This window comes from Desmodus rotundus, chromosome 10 (assembly GCF_022682495.2).
Source record: "Desmodus rotundus isolate HL8 chromosome 10, HLdesRot8A.1, whole genome shotgun sequence".
Classification (NCBI taxonomy): Eukaryota; Metazoa; Chordata; class Mammalia; order Chiroptera; family Phyllostomidae; genus Desmodus; species Desmodus rotundus.
In genome coordinates, this window is record NC_071396.1 from 84,394,862 (window position 1) to 84,411,754 (window position 16,893).

Below are 16,893 nucleotides of genomic sequence, written 5' to 3' on the forward strand. Positions count from 1 at the left end.
GGACATATTAAATAAGAGACTCATTTTCAACAGCATGGTTGATAAGTTAAATAATTGGGTTTCTCTGTCTTAAATTCATGGGGGAAAACCTTGCTGGAGATATACATTTGAAAGTGGTTAATTTATAGATGGTATTCAAAGGCAAGAAACTGGACGAGTTCACCAAGAAACTGAAGGTAAATAGGAAAGAGAAGAGACCTGAAGACTAAGCTCAGGGGTACTTGAATTTTAAGAACTTGGAGGGATTATAGGAACCAGCAAACGAGACTGACAATAAATGGACAGAACGTGTTGTCTGTTCTGGAGACTGAGTGAAGAAAATGTTTCTGGGAGGAACTGACTCAAATGTATCAAATGCTTCTATATGTCAGCTTATAATGAAGACGGAGAAAGAACTATTGGAATTAACTTTGTGGGGCTATGGATGAATCTGATAAAGACAATTTTTGTTGAATGGTGAAATTGCAAGCCTGAATGGAGTGGCTTCGAGAGAGTGGGGAACAATTAGTGACCCCAAGTATAGACAGTCCTTTCAGGGTTTTTGAGGTAAAGGAAGGAGTGAAATGGGAGAAATTACTAGAAGGGAAGGTGGAATCAAAAGAAAGTTTTATTTAAATACAAGAGGTAAATATTAAAATAATTGTATACCGGGGAGTAAATGGGAAAATCCAGTGGAGGAGGAGAATTTGCTAATGAGGAGGGTGTCCTATTGCCCTCCTCATTTGTGCTTGATTAGATGAGAGGGAATGGGATCTTTTAAGCAGATGAAAAGATTGGCCTTATTTAGTAGTATGGAGAGGTGCTCTAAGGAAGCAGTAGAAAAAGTCAGGGAGTTTGGCTAGAAATAAAGTGAGTACATGTGGGAGAGGGGCTTATAGAAGTTGGCTTCTTATTGCTTCATTTTTCTCAGTGAACTAGGACCTGCGTTCACCTGCTGAGGGGACGACAGGGAAGAGAGTCTTGCAGGTTTAAGGAGAAGATACAAAATGTTTGTCTAGAGTCTGACGTCATTAAGGACATTCATAAGGTTGCTGACCCTGAATTTCATATGAGTCCCGTCAGAATGGTTGTACATTTTTCTCCAGTCAGGTTCATGACCCCTGTACAAGAACAGAGTACATACAGAGTTGGATTTGACCAGAGTTGAGATTTTGCCAGGTGTCAATGATGAAAAGTAACGGGTGAGGGATTTGAAGGTGCGTGAAATAGAGGAGTTAAGATCAATCTCCATGGAGGTGAAGCTGGTTGTGGAGGAGGGTGGAAGATATAGTGTGGGAGAGATGGCGTGAAGGAGGAGTCCCCTTGGGGTGGAAGGATTGTTCGATTTGGTGTTCTCAAGCAAATGAGTTGGAAGGATAGGGGATGTGAGAGTGGGATGTATTCAGCTGGGTTTAGGGTAACACTCTGGAACATATGTCTAAAATGAGAGGAAAGAAGGAGGCTAGGTGCAAGGCTGTCAGGAGTGGTTAGGCACTGTGTGCTCTCACTTGCAGAGTGGCCTGGCTAAGGGGCCATCAGTGGCCGGAAGTGAGAGCCCTCCATTTCCCCACCTAGTGTCATGGGGTAGAACAGGGTCTGCTGGGAGGAAACGTTGTCTTTTCTTATTTGCATGAAGATGGTGTAGAGGGTAGTCCTGCCATAAAATATTACAGAAACACCTGTGTGGATATTGAAACAGGCAATTAGGATAGAACTAGCGTTGGAAGGGTATGACATTTAGGAGCTAAAGTCTTCATAAAATGCAGGGGAGTAATTCAGCTGTTAGTTGGTGGATAAGTACAGCAGGGAGGAGCACTTAGTACTGTAGTCTGATGCTGTGACATACAGTGCCGGAGGCATCTCAAGAGTGGGGAGGGAGAAGAGATGTGACCTCTCCCCTGTCCAGCCCAGTGGTACAAGATGTGTGGAAGAGAAAAGGGATGTTACCTGAGAAGGTAGGAGGGGAAGAAGGGTCCAAGGAGAAAGCTAGGTTTTACAGATCAAGATGCAGAGGGAGTGCTCAGAAAGAAGATGGAGCTTATATGAGATTTTGCTAATGACTAACCCTGAATTTCAGAGGAAACAGTGGGAGGGTTTTAGTGGCTGGGGACTGGTTGGGGAAGGGCAGAGAGCATTCAGCCAATAATTAAACCAAAACAGAGATAAGCAAATTCCCCTTATTGGAAATGTGGATAGGTACTTCACAAAATGACACATTCCCACACATCTCCAGCTAATATGACCAAAACTAGATTGTTTCCTGGCCTCTCCCTTTAAACTGCATTAGAGAAATGCTTTGGGGAATCAATGAAAGAATAGTAAATAGCTTATTTCCTTGAGTATTCCTCAATTTGCCCATTTTTACATCTTATTGCAAACCACACTTGCTTCTTGTAGGACAAGTATATTTTCTATCCTTGTAAATATGATACACTTTTATGTATAGTTCATTCACCTAGTCTTTGGATGCATTTTCAAACCTACGTATTGAAGGTATGTTGAGTGCATATAATGCCCCACCTTTGTAAACGCTTTACATGCCTATTGTTTCGTCCTCACAACATTCCTGTGAGGTAGTCACTCCTGGGCTCTGTTCTTTTATATTTCTACTGGTGAGGAAACAAACTTAGCTTAAATGTCTCATCCAGGTGGCAAGCCCAGGTGGATGTGTTGGCAAGCCTTCTGGAACACGGGGAACACTATTAGCCAGGAATCCTTGATGCAATTTACCTTTACAACATTTATCTAAATCTGTTCTGACCATAAACTTGAGAATTTGACAAAGAGGAACCCTTGGCTTATCCAAATGAAGAAGAAGGATAAAAAACCATGTGGTCATGGTTTCTTACAAATTGATAATAAATTCCATGCAACTGAACTGGTTTAGGAATAAATTCCATGAAACTGAACTGATTTCCTTGCTTACTCTGTTTCTTATATTTGAACCAGAAGTGAGAATGCATATCATACCCACACTTCTTACAGCTATACAACTATACTTTGAAAATATTATCAAAGAGAGATGGTGGGCATGTGTGGGGATGTGTGGACGCAGGAGAAAGGGCAGGACAGGAGGAGGAGGGGAAGAGGAGGGTGCCACCATCTGCTTTTTTATCTTTACCCCCTCTTCCTCTTTCATTCCCCCTTTGGCATGGAATATTGGGAGGTATTGAGGTGAATACTAATAACTATCAGTTTGTAAGATACCCTTGTGGCAACCTCAAGCATAAACCTCTGCTACCATGGAGTTATTTCAAATTAACAAAGATGAATTGACATTTACTAGACCATTAAAGGAGGTAAGCAGAAAAGTATGTGAAAAGAAAGCATTTTACAAAAACTGGTAACAAGAAAAAAATCTTAGCAGCTTAATTCCGTCGGTAAGACTTAAATTGTTAAGTAGAGTTAAGATAAAAAATGGTAATGCCTTAGTCTTCTTCTTGCAATCAACTGGCTGCAGAAACAGATTCTTTTTAAGCGGGAATTGCTTTGCCAAGATATTTTGTTTTATGGTTTTGTTTAAAATTTTTACAATGTGGGAAAAGTGGTATATTATTGATTATAGGATTTACAAGACACAAAACTATAGTTATGTGTTATGTTTCTTTGACTCCTAAACAGTTTCTCAAGTTAATAGGAATTAGACTTACAGACTCAAGAAAGTAAACTCTTCAAATTTTACAAGCTTAGCTCTAGAAATCGAAGAGTGATTTAGGTGAATCACTTGATATATCTCCGTTGACAACCCATGACCATTCATGCCAATATAAGTATAGATCTGTGTCACCCAAAGAAAATATTTTGAATTTTATGAGCTATTTTAGGTGGAGATTTATGGGTATGTTTGTGTCTGAGTTGTTTTCTGAATGTAATACATTGGTATATCATAAGTTTGCTCACACATATTAAGTTGACTTACAGCACATTGCTGGCTGCAGAACCCATACATATTTTATACAAAATGATACCATCAGTAGAGAGTCTTAATCTTCTACACCTTCTATTTATAAAACGTCATTAACAAGAAAATGAGCTTCTCCTTTTGTGGCCCTAATATAGTTCATGTTTAAAATCACGAGCAACCATTCTAGTTAATTATTTTTAAATGAGGAAATTTGAGAATGCACAATTTTCATCCACAGAGATCAAAAAAGGTTCTGCATGTTATTAACCCTAATGGCTTTCAGGGAGGAAGCAGCAATCTAGCAGGGGAATTAGTATTTTAAGTCTCTATTTAGGGGGAAAAATTATAGAGAACATATATCCTATGTTTTAGTCCTTAGATCCCAGGGTATATAATGATTCCAACAGTTGAAGAATTTTATATGGTCCTTTTTCATTATTCTTCATGACCAGTTTTATAAGGGGTTTCTGATTGTATGATTCCTGGCAGGGTTGTGTTAACTTAATGAAACATTATGCAGCTCACTCTTTGTTTTCATTGCCTCTGAGGCCACACTTTGAGGGGTCTTTTTTCAAAAGTGAAAAGTGCTTTAAGATGGCCTGAAGTGTGTGGATTGGATCTCTGTTGAGACATCAATTACATACAGATGAGGAGCTTCCTGGAGGAAGTGAGATGTGTACTAATGAAGGATTAGGTGCCCTCGGGGAATAGCACTGCCAAATTTATCAGTGGCATTTTTCTACAGGGTAGGGGAAAGGAAAACGAGGGGACTGTGCAGTTGCGAAGGGAGCGTTTTGACTAACTTTCAGAGACGTTGCCAGTGTGTTTGGTGTCTCGTTCCTTATGGTGTGATGGGTCTTGTTTTGCTGGAAGTGTTTCAGCAGCTTGCCTGTGACTGTTCCACGGGCGATTTCACGTAGGATGGCCTCTGTGTCTTCATCTCGTGTTCATGATCAATTTCTACCTGACAGCTACTCCGAGCAGTGTTGTAAATGAGGAAGGGGAATTCTTCCAGGTCCCTTGACTTTTTAGGTTAAGCTAATTTGTCTTTTACCGACATCTGCATTTTCTTTAACAGCTTTGTTAGCTTGTGGAGACACCTGTTCCACATTGGTGGCCTAGAGAAACTTAAGTCTGTGAAAATTATGTTGTTTTAGTTTCACATGAAAGAAAATGCAGAGGAAAGAGAATACTATTCACAGTCAGAAGTGACCATTGGCAAGATATAAAACTTCCTCTTCCCACTCTTTCTCATTTTCTTTTCTTTCATCCCAGCCCACAGCTTTCACAGGTCATGAGAAGTGTGGGGGACTCCAGAAGTTCCTGCAGGCCTGTGTCCTCTCTCACGCCAGCGTTTTCCTTAAACCAGCCCATTCATTAGACATTATTCTAGCAGTAAATGTCCAGAGGGGTAGGAATCTCACAGTCCCTTTATACTTGTCTCTCTGTGTTTTTGATAACTTTTATTGTTTTCTCCAGAGATACATTTTATATTTTTATGAAATTTGTTGGGGTGAGCTTTGTAGTCAAGAATTTTTTCCTTATGCTGAAATCATTTGTGCTTTTAATTAAATGAATTTTCTCTCTTTTTTTTCCCTGATGATGGAGAACAGCTGGGTGTCTAGATCCCACCCCCTTTATTTCAACTTCTCTGTGTGACTTAGCTAGCCCAGCTCTTTGAAACATGAACTATAGATACTATTTTTCACTTCTTTTACCCATCAGGGACCTCTTTTTCTTACATATTTCCACTGGAACTGTGAACTTTGTTCTTGTATAAATGGATTTATACAAGAGTCATGGAAGAAAAAAGAGTTTTAGTTTTAAGTGCAGATAAATTAACCCATTTAACTGAAATTCCTGCCTCATTTTCTATGTTATGAGGGAAATATTTCATAATATAGAGATAAGGATTGTAAAGAGACTGTGATCTCATAATAAAAACAAAACCCCTCTCAAATAAAATCAAAATTAAAGGTGCTCCCACAAGTACTCATCTTAACTAGCCAAATTTGTGTTTGATTTATGTAGTTTGTGATTGCTGCATAGGAACAAAGCACCCATGTTCTAAAAATAAAAAAGTACTTTTAAAATTGATGCCAGATAACCCATTCTGTCTTTTTTTTTCTCTGAAATAACAGTATATAACCATTTCTCCATTAGTTAGCTACCTGGACACCTTATCTAACTTTCCTTCATTGTACACTGGGTTACCTTTCCTATGTTGAAGTATAAAGTAATTGATAGCAATGCCCATGAGTGAAGCTCTTACCCTTGACCTGTAGCAACCTTTTAGTGATATCTTTCCTCCCCACTTTTCCCCTGCTTTTCATTTTCTAGGTGGATTGCTGTACTTCTGTGTAGGTGTTTCAGGACCCTGATGCGCTGTAGAGCATCACAGGTGCTGTGCAGTGCAAAGAAATAGCTCCTAATGTGTTTCCTCACATAGGCAGCTTATTGTGTTATTACTGGCCATCATCATTCTGAGAGAGGAACCTTTACTGCTTCTGTGGTACAAGGGGTTAGGTGGCTGAAGGCTAGTACCAATAGGATATGCTTTTCCCATTAACTTTTTATTTCTGGTTTGAATTTTTCTTTTCTTGTCTCGGTTTACAGCAGTATTTTGATAGATATGCACAAATATTAGTATAACTAAATTGCTCTGGTGACAAGTTGAGTGTTTGCATTCATTAGCTTGGGTTAATGAAGCAGGCTATAAAATACAATAAACTTTTCAGTTATAGTAGGTATATTTTATTCATAGATTGTATCATACTAAGTATTATCAAGTATCAATACTTGTAATGTTCAGATGCTCTCTCCCTTGACAGTGTCTTAGGGGGAACTTATTATTTTCATTACTTTATTGCCATTATTTCTCTATTTAATTGCTGGCCTGAGTTGATATCTCATACCCTTTGACTGTTTTCATTTAATGCAACAAAGGAAATTGTTTAAAACCAGACACTACCTTGGAGTAGGAATGCTTTGAGAGAGAGCACTCTTCCTTCATCTGAAACAAAAAAGGACTAAGGAATTTTTTTTTTTTCACTGAAAGAAATGGAGTCCAGGAAAGATTTAGTTTGGGTCAGATGGATTTTTCCTGGTATTTGTCATCAGTCTTTTTTTTGGCATTTATTTTGCTGCTGTATATTTTCAGTATATTTGATGTACACGATTTCAAATGTAGGTTATGTATATATTAGAATCCAAACAAGCTATTTTGATTATTTGCTATCTAGGGATACTTTTGAATTACCTGCTTATAGATATTTCAAAAAAAATTATAGTTATCATGGCGAGGCTTTCATAGACTTAGTTTTTCTCAGGTAAAATTGATAGTTCTATACTGTTGTTCTCTGAAATATCTATTTGAAAAAATTATGGTCTCAACATTAGGTCTTGGGTCTTTTTCACTGTGTTTCTCCCTGCATTTTATACAGGGCTTGGCATGAAGGTGCTCAATAAAAGTTTTACAACCGAATGAATAATTAATAAAAAAGAAATAAGCTCCTTCTAATACTCAGTTCACTTTGAAAATGTGATTGAATTCTAACATGTGGCACACAGTGTCTAATATAGTGTGTGGTGTTTGATTGAAGTGCTTTATAAAAACTGTATTAGGCTTATCGAGTATGTCAGCATCATTTCTACAGATCACTGTTTTGATTTGAGAACATCTAGTTTGAGTTTTCAGAAAATTGCAAGGGAGTAGTTGGAGGGGAACCAGTAGAAATTAAACTGACGAAAGGGTGCTCCTCTCCCTGCTCTGGTTGGACCTTTGAATGTCAGTTAGCTCAGATAGCCTGTTACTTACCGTGTAGTTTAGTGAGCCTAATGCAACAGATACCTTTGTTGCAGCAACTACTGCATTTTTTGGACTATAAAGCACACCGGACCGTAAGACACACCTAGGTTTTAGAGGACGAGAATAGGAAAAAACCCTGCTCCACTACTGCCCCCCCCCCCCCCCCGCAGTGAGCCAGGTAAGCTACATTCAGACTATAAGACGCACCCCACTTTCCTCCCATATTGGGGGGGGTGCATCTTACAGTCCAGAAATATGATATATTATCCAAATCCTGGTCTCTCCTGTGGTTCTGTCCACACACACCTCTCGCCATTTCCAGTAAGCAGTGTGATGTCTAATTTTGACTTTAAAATTTATTTTTATTTCACTATGCAAAACCTCTAAACTGTGACTGTCCTCTTAAACACGGCAGTAAAGACAGAAGGAAGTATATCTGCATTTAGTTCCAGGCCATATGACTTCCCACTGACTTGAATAAAGGTCAGAGCCCTCTTGCACACCTGTCAGCGGATTAGTAATTAGATTGGGGGGAATATCACCCATACCTTCTCTCTAGCACTCAGCTTTAAAAATACATGCTACAACCTAAGTTCCTAATTTCAGTCACATTTTCAAGTTGAATGCTGAGTGAAAAAGAGGAGAGTGGCAACTTGGAGACTGTGAGAAGAGTCTGTAATTCATCCTTGCCAGATAGAACACAGTCACCAGTTTCTCCAGCCTTCACGCCTGTCTCGTGATTACCGCAGTTCTCCATCTCGCTTCGCTCCCAAGCCTTCTAGATAGAATATTTTAGAGGAGGACTTTGGGAATCTGAGTGTGAGTGAGAGTACAGGTAGATGAGCAGCAACTACTGAGAATCCCATTAACTGTGTGAATTTAAAAGCAGCAAATTAGCTTTCACTATGTTTTTGGCTTGCCTAGTTTGGGCAGGCAAGCAATATGTAGAGAGAAATAGTATTTCTATGCCTTTAGATGTGTTTCCTCATCTTCAGTGTGCCCACCTATGACAGAGCAGGCAGCCTTGTGGGGTTTCGAGGTGTAGAATCCTGGTGCTCATTTGGTGGTGGCGTCAGTGCACAGTTAGAAAAGAAGGTTCCCATTCTGTTCCGAATGCCAAGACCGTATCACTTTCTAAGCTGCATGTCCGTGTTTGATATTTATTGGATAAAACACCTGTCCCGATTCTTCAGTTTCCTGGCTCCTGTTGGAACTTTGCATACGGGGGATTTCCCCCCGTCCTTTCTTTAACATTAATTTTCTTCAGCTTGTATTTCAGAGGCCATACTCAGTCCCTTAGATAAAATATTCAGGCAACCATTTAAAATAAACCCTCTATTATTTGTTTATCATACCTGTTATTAAGAAAGCTTCTATAAGAGTAAGTAAAAGTGGAAACCATGTGTTTTCTCAGAATGTAAAACTGCACGAACCTGCATAATCCAACTACTTCGTGTTTTTAGTTTAGCTGCCCTCACATGCTTGGCAAAAGAATAAATGATGTGACACGTGCGCCCGTGTTAAGAGTATATTGGCAGGACAGACACACGCACGCATGGGCAGGCACGCCGTTGGAAGTCTAGGGATTCATTACATTGGGTCCCACCTGTGTTTTTCTTTCCTTTTTTCCTCAAGTGTTTTTAAGCTTTTATTTTTTTTGTACTTTCCCCATTACCACTTAGTCCCCTTATTCCGCCTCACCCCCCCATTGTCCATCTCCACAAGTCTCAAACTGTTTCTAACCCAAAGGAACACTCACAGATTTTATTGTCTACTGTATTTGCATTCTTTACGATTCTATAATTATTTTTATCAGAAATAACTAATTAGGGAAAATGGTTTGACCTAGAAAAATAGGACAACATTTCAGAAAGGACTGGGGAGAAAAATGACTGTATAGTAATGGAATTCTCATAATGCTTCATTGGGGTCTTAGATGGAAGGTAAGATAGCAAAACAGAGTTGCTTTCAAGGAAAATGAATTATCTTGAGAAAACAACTTCAGTATATTTCTTGACAGTGTTTCAATGTTATTGTCCTTCCTTTTCTCTGAAGTTCTGGACTCTAAATTGAACAAAATGTTGGTTGGGAAATGTGGTATGTAAACATATGTGACTCACATTAACATTGTGAATTTAATAGTGCATTTAAACCAAACTATACAGCATATATAGTGATGCTGAAAAAGGTAACATGATACCAACGTTCTCCTAAGTCAGAGGGAAATGGAGTGAGTTGTAAGTTAAGTACCTATCATCCTTAGGAGGGACTGCTGAGTGTACTCTGTAGGAAGGACCGGTTATTGTAGCAGTCAGAAAATGTAAAGGACATGAGGCTTTCATTACATACACACTGATTAAGCATTTGTTGGTTTTTGGTCCTGCTGTATTGAACTTTACCTTTGAAACACTTATGAATAATGTTTCCTAAGAAAACTGGTAACTTTGTTTATATGTCCAGTAGGCAGAAGCATTCTCCTATTTTCCATAAACTCCCTAAAATCCATGTACTGTATTTGGGTATCCTTTTTTTAAAAAGATTTTATTTATTTATTTATAGAGAGATTGGGGAAGGGAGGGAGAAAGAGAGGGAAAGAAACATCAATGTGTGGTTGCCTCTCAAGCACCCCCTACTGGGGACCTGGCCTGCAACCCAGGCATGTGCCCTGACTGGGAATCGAACCAGTGACCCTTTACTTCAAAGTCTGGCACTCAGTCCACTAAACCACACCAGCCAGGGCTGAGTATTCTTTTTAATTAACCAGTGAGTTCCATTCTTTTAGATGGAAATACTGCTATAAGAATGTAAATGTAACAACACATATTGGCTAGTGCACACTTTCCTCCGGTCCGGACTGGCATCACATTCGTTTATGTCTGGCCATCGGGAACAAGTGTTCCACCTGCCGGCTTCCTCTCACCTGCACCGTCTGGTCTCTCACACTTCGTGGAGACTTCAGAACATTGAAAAGGCCATCTATGTAATCAGCATAAAAATAAACAAATCTTTATATTTTCAACTGATTATTGTTTCTAGTATTTCTTGATAAGTAAGCTTTGTCAAAATGCTACAAATTACTCCAGTGATCATTTTAAGGAGAAGAGCCTAGGAGCCATGGTTTATGCTAGCAATGTTATAAACTGTTTCTTAACCAGAACATTAAGGGAAAATGTCATATTGTGTCAAAGAGAAAGAGTCACCTGATCTTTAATTCAGGGACTTCTCTCACTATATCCATGGGCAAACCCTTTTGCTACTTCAACTGTAGCATTGCCGGGCAATCCCTCCAATGAACAGCTCTCAATTTTTTCACGCTGAAGGGCTAGATGAGTTGTTCCCCCTGCCCTTATTAACCTCCTATCTCAGTACTGCCAAATGATGCAAGCACGTTAGGCTTCTTTGGACATTAAATTTTCTGCATCGGTTCTTGGGTTTGAGGCCAGATATTTTAAGTGGAAAATTAAGGGCCTGGCCTTGGATCCTGGCCCTGCTGTTTCACTGGCTGTGTGACCAAGGGTAAGTTATTGAGCCTTTCTGAACGTTCGCTTTCTCCGTCCACCATGGTCATCATACCTCTCCACGTTGCAGGGAAGCTGTGCGGGTGAAATGAAATCACATAGGCTCTGCGCCTGGCATTAATAACTAATAATTACTTTATCTTCCAGAAATTGTTCATTTTGGTCGGCTTCCTGATTTTTTCCTGTATTAAAACAAAACTTGATTACTCCTTCTTCCCCAGCATTATCTTCCATGACCCACATTTCCATCTCTGGGCAGTGTGTGCTTGAGTCTATCACCAGGAGCTTCAGTGTTCTCAACCCTGTGCACTTCCATGCGCTTCCGTATTTGACTAGAGTAATTTTTACTTCATATATTTTTTAACGCTCAGGTCAGAATCCTCCCAAGTTACTGTTTCTTGGGAAATTTTCTTGGATTAGTGTTAACACTGTTGCCCTTAAAAAGTCACATCTTGAGCTTTTGCAATATGCTCTCGAGTTAATTTCTTCCATCTAACTTCCTCTTGCCTCCTGCCTTTGACATATGTCTCCATTCTGCCACCAGCCATAGCGCTCCCTCACTTCGACTTTCCAAATAACACCTTCTCCCCTCGTGTGCACAGAAAAGGGTCTGCATCTGGGCTCCTCCCAAAGCCATTCATGTAAAAACTGGCGTCTCGGGCGGAATGTTTGAGGAGGACTGAAAGTAGTGTTCTCGTTCCACCACACGTTCATAGGGCAAGGGGTGACTATGGGCCCTTGGTTATCCATGTCCACAAGGCGTCAGGTCTTCTGAAAAGCAGTCTTTTCTAAGAAGATGTCTTCTGTAGAGTAGGCAAGAGAAAAAATTGACTCCGGTACCAATGGCCAATCGCATTGTAATCTGCAGAGGGCTTGATTTTTTTTTTCTAATAATTGTCTTAAATTGACACCCAGCATCTCGGATTTCATTTTTTCTTCTCCATTCTGTCTGACTAGGCCCGTAGGAGAGGGTGAACACACCCTAGTAGGCCATGGACTCTGTAGAGGAGGGAAGAGAAGAATCATAATAGCTTGAAGGTTGATAGATTTAAAGCAATTTCATTAACTTAGATCGTTTCTTCACAATAATAGGCATTGCCCAATCTCCACATTGAGGTTTGCCAAGTCTCTCCTGACTCCCACCTCCTGAGGCAGATATGTGCTCTTTTTTATGTCCATGCAATAGCCGTACAATGTAGGAATTACCATCAATTAGTGGGTAAGGAAATGGAGACTTAGGTTAAATGTGACTGTGGCCACACAGTTATTAAATGATCCCTTCTTTCAAATTTAGATACTCCTATTTTGCTTTATGTTAGGTATCCATTTCCAACTGGAGAAAAGCTTCGAGTTAATTACAGTGGATATAAAAAAAGGAATTCAAATTAGTTATGTCATTATCTCTCTCTGTTTCTAGTTTGTGCGAAGCAGGTAACTGATGAAGCATCTTCCACTCGAGATTCAAGCCTTACTAACACAGCAGTGCAAAGCAAGTTAGTGTCTTCCTTTCAGCAACACACCAAAAAGGCTCTTAAGCAGGTAAGATAGCTGGCATTTGTTCTCTGTCCTTTGGCTCTACCTATTTAAGGTGATGAGTATTATGCAGATACAGTAAAATGAATAAGAACATAACCATCCGGAGGCAAAAGAAATGCCCTGAATTCAACCACTTCTGTAATGTTCAGTACGGTAATTTTAATCTATGGTAAAAACTAGGAGAGGCTTGTTTGACAACGTTGATGTAAAAATAGAAGAGGGGAAGTGTGCTTGGAAACATATAAAAACTTGTATTAAGATTTTTGTGTGTGTGTTTCATAGTAAACATTGGGTTCATAAATGAGTTGCATGTTTTGAAAATAGTATCTCTATTTATGGTCTCATGTTTATCTGATAGCTGATGTAAAAAATAAACAGATGATAATTTCCTTCTTATTACCAAGAGACATTAAGTTGCAAATAAGAAAAATAGTATTTGTGGCTTGCTTACATCTAGAGCAGCATCCATCTTCAGTGAGTATTGTTTGGTGCTGAGTGGAGGTTACCTTTGCCGTAGCATCCTGATGTCACATAAGCATTCCTGACCTGTGTGTCCTTGTCCAGAGATAGTGGTGAGAGGTGAGAGTTACAAGGTTGAACTCCGGGCTCTGACATACCCTGGTTTCAGTTCTCGCCGCTCACTGCACGACTCTGGGCAAGCTACTTTTAGTCTCTGCACCTTAAATTCTTTTTCTAGAGAACGTGAGGATGATCTGAGAATTGAGTGATGTGATATGTCGACAGCATGTGGTAGAGTGAGTGTCCAGCCCCTCATAATCACTCAGTAAACGTTAGCTGCAGCTGTCACACTGGCGCATGCTCAGTTGTGCTGGGAATGAAAGGAGGACATGCTGTGGTTAGATGGGGACATTGTGTGACGGTCATACTGATAATGTCAATAAATGGAAGGTTCACATATTTAACCATGAATTCATGGTTTTCCCAAGTGTAACTGCTTTTCCCTTATATTTCTATTTTGATCCTCGTGTGACAGTCTCCGCCCCACCTCTTGCTGACCCTCACCAAGTGTGGTGCCATTCTAGTTATATAGTAATCAACAAGGAAAGAGAAACCATGTTTTAAATAAAGCTCAAGATTTCCATTTTTGTTATTTTTTCACCTTTTATTTTTTAATGTCTTATTGTTTATGCTATTAGAGTTGTCCCATTTTAGCCCCTTTGCCCTCCTCCACCCAGCCTACGCCCCACTCCCACAGTCAGTCCCCACACCATTGTCTGTGTCCATAGGTCCTCCATACATGTTCTTTGTCTAGTCCCTCCCCTTCTGTCCTTCAGTTCCCCGACCCCTGCCCCTCTGGCAGCTGTCAGTGTTCTAGCTTCCATGTCTCGGTTCTGTTTTGCTTGTCAGTTTATTTTGTTTATTTGATTCCTCTTATAAGTAAGATCATAAGATACTTCTCTTTCACCAACTAACTTTTTTCACTGTACAACTTCTTACTATTCATATCCAATCTCCTAGATTTAGACTGTCCCTACTTCTTCTCTACTTCAAACAAAGAAACTTAGGAAATAAACTTAAGATTGTGTACTGAGTTATATTACTTTTTCTTCCGCGTTAATTATTAGGATTGCAGTATTTTCATTCATTGGGATTATATTTATGGTAGTAACAGTGTTTCATCCTACACAGGTCAAGTAACCTTTGCCATTTATATCACTGCTCTTGTGAAATGTTTTAGATGCCAGAGAACAAAATGGAATTCAATGTTGAGGTCCCTTTTTAACTGAAAAAAAGGGTGGATGAGGGTAGAGAAGCCTTGGAAATACTTATTCAGGTAGCAAATAGGATGCAAGTAATAAAATACTAACCAGGATAGAATGGAAGATTCAAAACCAGATACCGGTAGTCACAGCATTTAAGAAACCCAGATGCGATCGTAAACGAAACTCATACTTCCAAAGAGCAGTGATCTAGAATATGGACACACTACGCAATCTTGCTGTGTGTGAATGTAAAGATAAAAATTCACATCTCTGTATTGTCATGTCTCGTTATTTTTCACTTCCTTCATTTTGGTTTCATATTACTTAAACATGTTTTACAATTACTAAAACATCACGTAACTCCAAGTTAGTGGGTTTTGTTTTGTTTTATTGTAGAGCACGTGTTCATGGGAAGTGGTGCTTGCTTCCCATGAAGCCTTGTTTTAAGAAATCAGTTCTGAAAACTTCTTAATGTCCAGAAACAGCTATTTATTAATTTTTTAAATGTCCTATTATACAACCAAGTTATAAATGAGTTACAAGAAGAATATGGTACATTGTATAGCAGCTATGCTAATGTTTGATTAATAATCAAGTTCATATTGGAAATACATTTGGAAGAAAAGCTGTTCTTGCAGAATTTTGCTCAGATTCCCTATAATTGCTGAATTTCTTAAGACAGCATTTCAAAAATGACTGAACACGAGGCATTTTAAATTGTCGCAGGTCAGCAGAACTGCAGCCTTCTTGTCTTGGGTAGTTGAATGGCCCTGTAGAAGTCTTTGTAAGTGCATATATTATATATGCAGATATAGCCACATACATGTGTTCTGTGATTGCAAATATATGTGTTGCACATATATATTTACATGCACAAATCATAATTTCATGAATGTAGGGCCAGCTGAATGACCCTAATAGTAATTACATTAGCTGACATTTACTTTTCTAAATCCTAGACATTATGTTCTGCATTTTACATGTACTATGCTACTTAATCCTAATATAAATCCTTTAAAGCGTGAATAGTATCCCCATTTTTCAAATGAGAAAACTAAGGTCCAGAGACGTTAAATAACTTGCCCAAGATCATCCAGTGAGTAAATCTTGGAGATGACATTTCAGCCCGGAATCATGGTTTCAGATGCTGCCTCTCAGCACATGGCATATAATAGAACAGATGAATTTTTGACATTATTGATGAAAATTTACATTCTTGAATATTTGTGTAGTGTAAGGAAAGCAAAACAGCATAGTCATTAAGAAGAAAATATGGCAAACTCTCTTTCTGTCCCCATGTCCTCCACCCAGCCAAGCCGCCCCCTTTCCCTCTGGTTACCACCACACTGTGGGCAGTGTCCGTGGGTTGTGCATATAGTTTTTGGTTGACCCCTTCACCTTGTCTCATCCAGCACCCTCCCCAACCCCCTCCTCTCTGATAGCTGTTTGTCTGTCTTGGGAGTCCACACCTCTGTTTCTATTTCGTTCATTGGATTCTTTTATTCATTGGATTTCCCATGTGGGTGGGATCGCGTGGTGTTCATCTTTCTCTGACTGGCTTATTTCATTTGGCATGGTCATCTGCAGGTTCATCCATAGCGTTGTGGATTGGGTTTCCTTTTTGTGGCCATGTAGTATTCCATTATGGTGGGTGCACAATGCGGTGTGCACATGATGTTTTATTGAGTTATACATTTGAAACCTGTATGATTTTGTGAGCCCATGTCACTCCAATAAATGCAATTAAAATGGAAAAAAGAATATCATTTCCAAACACAGACTGCTTATGTTCAGTATCAGCACATATTAATGGTAGGTACTCAAATATATTAGCTCTTATCGTTTTCCTAGAAGTATATGCTGAATTAGTAGGGCTTTGGTAGTTCAACTATACATTGGCTACATACTTAAAAGTAGGTGGGAAAAAAACCCAAATCCAGTAACTTTATACTCATAAACAATAATTTAAAACAAACCTCTATACAAACGAAGCCAGATATATTTCCCAGTCCTGCGCCCACACCCCCACCTCCACCTGAAGCATGTTGCCATAGAGAGCCGTTCTTTTACTTAGCAGTACTGTTGACCGCAGAGTGTTCATAGGCAGGTGATTATGAAGGCTATAATACCCATCGGCTCCTGACATAGATCATTTTTGTTGTTTCTAAATACTTGGGACCCTTCTACTTTCTAGTCATCAAAACGTTAGTTAGCATCATGCGTTGGGTGTATTTGGATGAATAATGTATTGTTATTTCAGTAGTTCTTTTTTTCTCAATAAGCATATTCAGAAGCTTCTGGAGAGTACCAGATTGCCAAATATTACCTTGTTCCCTGTCTTCTTTCTGCCTTGTTGTTTTAGTTGTAATGATCCTGAAATGTGTGAAGTGAATTAGATTTTGAATTTTAAAGAAGGACAGTTAA

At 39.2% G+C, this 16,893-nt stretch overlaps 1 protein-coding gene across 1 annotated transcript in view; it reads left to right on the forward strand.

Annotated features, from left to right (window-relative positions):
* ASXL3 (ASXL transcriptional regulator 3) overlaps positions 1-16,893 on the forward strand; it is a 169,984-nt gene that overhangs the window by 72,673 nt on the left and 80,418 nt on the right. The window contains exon 5 of the mRNA XM_053913326.1: positions 12,627-12,748. Within this exon, the coding sequence (XP_053769301.1) occupies positions 12,627-12,748 (122 nt within the window). The remainder of the gene's footprint in view (positions 1-12,626; positions 12,749-16,893) is intronic.